Raw genomic sequence first — 4,552 nt, 5'->3', positions numbered from 1 at the left:
CCATAATTACCATTCAGCAACTGCTTCTGCTTTCGGATGACTTCCTGCTACATATCCATGTACATGTATGGCAACTAACAACATGTACAGTGATGGCAACTGAAATCCGACCCCCTGGGCGGCGCGCCGCGCCGCCCAGGGGTCGGATTTCAGTTGCCAGCACTGTACATATACAATGTACATGTATCTGTCTCTGTAATGCGAAACAAGCTTTTCAGGAAAAGCTACTAGTACATGATAGTACAGGTACATGTACATTGTCAAGCTGTCGTGAAGTGGTGCTTGTGGAATAGTGAACTGCATGCTAGTGCTAGTGTCTGCAAGGGTCGTTATAGTCTCGTCTGGGAAGAAACAATGACTACTGTTGATGCACCGACCAATTAAACGCAATACCAATTTATTTAATACATGGAAAAGGAAAAAACGAACAATAAGAGGACGGAAAAAGTGTTTTAAGTCTGAGTTTCAAGCACTAAGTGATCATTAGAAACAGTCATTAGTGAATCTGGATCAGTACTGGTTTATACAATGTATACCCACAAAGCAAAGTTGAAGTGACTGCATTATGGAGCAAATCTAATTGAAAAAGAAACAACCATGGTCTGTCTTTGTAGTTAGTAAATTGTTGATGTTGCAACACGTTGGTATGTGACCCGTAGCTATGATTGTATGGGTAGTTTAGTCCTGATCTACATGTACATGTACACGTACATGTTTAATAGTGACATTGTACTGTGTACCAAGTACAATCGAGTAAACTTTTGTTGAACTAAAGAGTAAACGTACACTTACAGGTCATTTTAGGCTTAAAATCGAACCGGGAACCAATGGAATTGAGGCAATAACCGGTATATGTACATTTATAACCAGGGCATTGGACAATGTGTGCTGCAAAATTAATCCCCGGTATATACATGTACATGTACATGTAGTGCTAGTACACAATTGGCTTTCTCTAATTTTTCCCTAAAAAAGAAAGCAAAGGGGATGCTTCCTAAACTGACCCTAATCTAAAGGGATGCTGTTGTATGTGAGGGTCATGTACATGGGGATTGGTCAGTTGCAAATGTAGGCTAGTACAAGTTTTACACCGTGAGAAGTTGAGGTAGATGCGCGTTAGATGAGGAGTCGTCTGCCGACCACCATGCCAACCATCACTATTAGCAACGATCTGTAGCTGACCATGACAGCGTTACTGGCTGATCCACTGCATTGGAACACTCCTGCCGGCAACGAAGTGCGGCTGGGCACGACAGTGAGGTTGGGCGCTACAGTGAGGTTGGGCGCGACAGTGAGGTTGGGCGCGACAGTGTTACTGGTCGATTCAGTACATTGGAACACTAGAGCTGCACAGGAAAAAGAGCAAAGAAAGGAAGAGAGAGATAAATATCAATACGAGTGATGGTGACAGTTGATTGTCTACACAACCGATAAAACATCAAATGCATGGAGTGACCCATAACTACATTTGGATACACGTGGTGGTGGTGGTGGTGGTGTTGGTGTTGGTGGTGGTGGTGGTGGTGGTTGTGGTGATGGTGGTGGTGGCGGTGGTGGTGGTGGTGGTGGTGGTCGGGTGGTGGTGGTGGTGGTGGTGGTGGTGGTGGTGGTGGTGGTGGTGGTGGTGGTGGTGGTGGTGGTGGTGGTGGTTGTGGTGGTGGTGGTGGTGGTGGTGGTGGTGGTGGTGGTGGTGGTGGTGGTGGTGGTGGTGGTGGTGGTGGTGGTGGTGGTGGTGGTGGTGGTGGTGGTGGTGGTGGTGGTGGTGGTGGTGGTGGTGGTGGTGGTGGGGGTGGTGGTGCTAGTGGTGCTGGTGCTGGTGGTGTTGTTGGTGTTGTTGGTGGTGCTGGTGGTGGTGTAAATGGTGGTGGTGTAAAAGTTGGTGGTGTTGTCATCGTAATGTATTGCTGTGGAACGTACTGTGTTTATGTATAATTGTTCATTCACTCGGGGAGAGAGATTCATAAAACTGTACAATATACCTACCAGTTGCGTTTAGGCTGCATCCCATTCCAAATATACACTCCAGAGCCTTTACTGACGAAAGGGTCGATGGGAAGAGTAAGGATGAACGCGATGCGTCAGCGAAGCTAATATCACCCCTGCAGCCATCCACAATCCTGCAGCCTCTACCGGCAGAGTTCTGGCGACACTGGCAGAACGGAGTACCAGACGTTGGAAAAACGCAGTCGGATGAACCTGGTGGATGCAAGAATACTCGTTGACACACATCAGCATCAGCACAAACGTCGTACACTGTGAAAAAGAAGCAAGAATAAAATAATTATTATAGCTATAAGGACGACTAATTGCACTATAAGCATTTCCTAAATTTCCTCAACTAGTTTCAAGTAGTCCCCATTCCATTGTTACGTAGATTCAGTGATGAATGTAACAAGAAAACAAATCTGAACAAATCCTCTCTTTCCTTTTCTTTGTGTGCGTTGCGACAATCTAGATGGAAAATAAGCAGCAGTAACTAGCAACAGTAACAAGCAGCAGTTTTACACGATGACCATGTCTTGATCGAAGTACTATACTGTAGTGTAGTACTGCGGCGTTCGATTCTTCCCAATTCATGTTCGTTTACCTTCCCCTCCAATCGATCTTCGAATCTTTAGTGGTAGACCATCTATGTGTCTGTGCGTCCTGTAATTGTGGCTCGACTGTTTTGTCTGATGGTCTTGCAAGTTTCATCCTCGATATGCATGTACATCCGCCAACGTCATGCACAGCGGAGACAGTCTTCTCGTGCTCAAATAAGTAATCTGGGTTAGAGGTTCAGGATGGATTTCACTTTTATAACGGAAAATGCGGGCGGGGTACAAATGGACCCCAGTAAATATAGAACACAGGGAATTGCAACTACTGCGATAGTTTTGGTATCTCCATGGTCACCGAATACATGGATGACATCCACTGAAGTAAGAGGCCGTACAAGAAAATGTTCTTCTGCAACCATAATACCTCATTCCATGTTGACTTTTTTCCTACGTTCCCAGTACACTGGGGGTCCTCTTGGACCCAAGGAGCGTTTTCAGTTGTTTTCTTCCAAACTTGCAAATAATCCCGACAAACTTCAGGGCTTAGTGCGGACGGTTCGATGGACTTCTCGTGTGCTCAGGATGGCAGTCGTGAGTCAGTCGCGAGTCAGTCAAGTGAGAATCCAAGTCGGCAGGAAACCGCGAGCTCCCATGTAGGGAGCAACACACTCTTCCCAAACTTCAGAGCTGTCAACAAATGCAATTTGGTCAGAACATTGGTCTATGGGAAGTTAAAACAGTCCAAACAAATCCATAAAATGGAGAGTTTGCAAGAATACTACGCAAAATGTTCCTGGAGTCCAAAAGTACCCCAATATACTGGGAACGTAGGAAAAAAGTCAACATGGAATGAGGGTTAACTAAGCTAAGAAACATTTTTATTTATTATTTTTTACAATGACCACTTAAATGCCAAACATGAGATTCAGCTAGGGGAAGCACGCACAACCTGAATCGTGGCAGTGGTGGTGAGGTTTAGGGAGCTCCGCCGACCTAGGGTCTCGACTTCATAGCCACCTAGACGCACATAGCGACCGATGCGTAATGCAGCAACTCTAGAGCAACTTTACGGAGAGTGCTCAACACGACGAATTTCACGGGGCCCAATATCAGCCTAACTGCATTGTACATCAGACAACAAAGGCACAAGGAAAGTTTGTTGAGACTCTGAGTGTCAGGCTATGCAATCATCACGCAACGTCAGTATAACTATTCTCTTGTGAACCTGATGAAGGCAATTTGCCGAAACGTTGGAATGATTATTGTGAAATGAGTTGAACTATTGCAGTGTTAATGGAAGAGAGCGTGTAGGCTCTACTCTGAACTACAACTATTCTCGTTTCTGTTACTCAATCGGCATCAGTGAAGCTTTAAACCTTACAATACTTGGGGTGCTTGAACACGAGAAATATAGGCATTGATTATTTCAAACGGGGATAACAATCTGAGTAATAAAAATGTCCGGACGCGATGGCAATAGGCTTGGATGTTTGGTACTTTTCCGCGGGGAGCACCCCCTTGGCCTCGAAAGGCATTGTGACGACCCTGAAGATGGGACACTATACAGCTAAGCTACAGCCACTGTCGGGAATAGACTGTACTTACAAATAGGGAGCGTAGCATTGCCAAGTCCTGGACCTAATCTGCCCGTAACGTTAGCCCTGCACTCCACAGACACGGGGCGAACATCTCCGTCTCTGTGGACGTCGGCCGTGATCGGAGAGATGGTGAGCGTGGTGCCCATTGGTCCAGAGAACGACAAGGCCTCCATGGGATGCGCTGGGAGGACGGTCCAATTGACCTGTTCTGTGAATGGGATGTCGCTGTAACAAGTGACATTGATGGTGGAGCCGTTCATGATGTTGTTATGCGGTATCGTCATCCTAAGAACTACAATGCATAGAAGGACGGGAAAAGAAAATCGAATAATTTATTTATTTACTCAGATGGAGAGCCAAGGTTTAATTTATACAAAAGAGAGGTGTTAGTGGACAGTATAGCGTAACTTGTAG

General features: G+C 45.7%; 1 protein-coding gene across 1 annotated transcript; it reads right to left on the bottom strand.

The window, feature by feature from the left end:
- Window positions 1-958: 958 nt before the first annotated feature.
- On the bottom strand, window positions 959-4,325 carry LOC135829403 (uncharacterized). The gene is made up of 3 exons (XM_065341812.1): window positions 4,146-4,325; window positions 1,984-2,253; window positions 959-1,346 (listed from the first exon to the last, which is right to left on the bottom strand). Exons 1-3 carry the CDS (start codon window positions 4,309-4,311, stop codon window positions 1,117-1,119), a joined length of 666 nt encoding a protein of 221 aa, XP_065197884.1. The 5' UTR covers window positions 4,312-4,325; the 3' UTR covers window positions 959-1,116.
- Window positions 4,326-4,552: the final 227 nt, after the last annotated feature.

This window comes from Sycon ciliatum, chromosome 13 (assembly GCF_964019385.1).
Source record: "Sycon ciliatum chromosome 13, ocSycCili1.1, whole genome shotgun sequence".
Classification (NCBI taxonomy): domain Eukaryota; kingdom Metazoa; phylum Porifera; class Calcarea; order Leucosolenida; family Sycettidae; genus Sycon; species Sycon ciliatum.
This window is presented reverse-complemented; position numbering and strand designations above follow the sequence as displayed.

Bases quoted from the DNA above. Each gene is read 5' to 3' on its own strand.
- LOC135829403 (XM_065341812.1), bottom strand. From the start codon at position 4,311: ATGGAGGCCTTGTCGTTCTCTGGACCAATGGGCACCACGCTCACCATC. The intron at 2,254-4,145 runs GTAAGTACAGTC...TCTTTTTCACAG, and splicing joins CAATGCTACGCTCCCTATTT to TGTACGACGTTTGTGCTGAT. The intron at 1,347-1,983 runs GTAGGTATATTG...TTTCCTGTGCAG, and splicing joins ATGCAGCCTAAACGCAACTG to CTCTAGTGTTCCAATGTACT.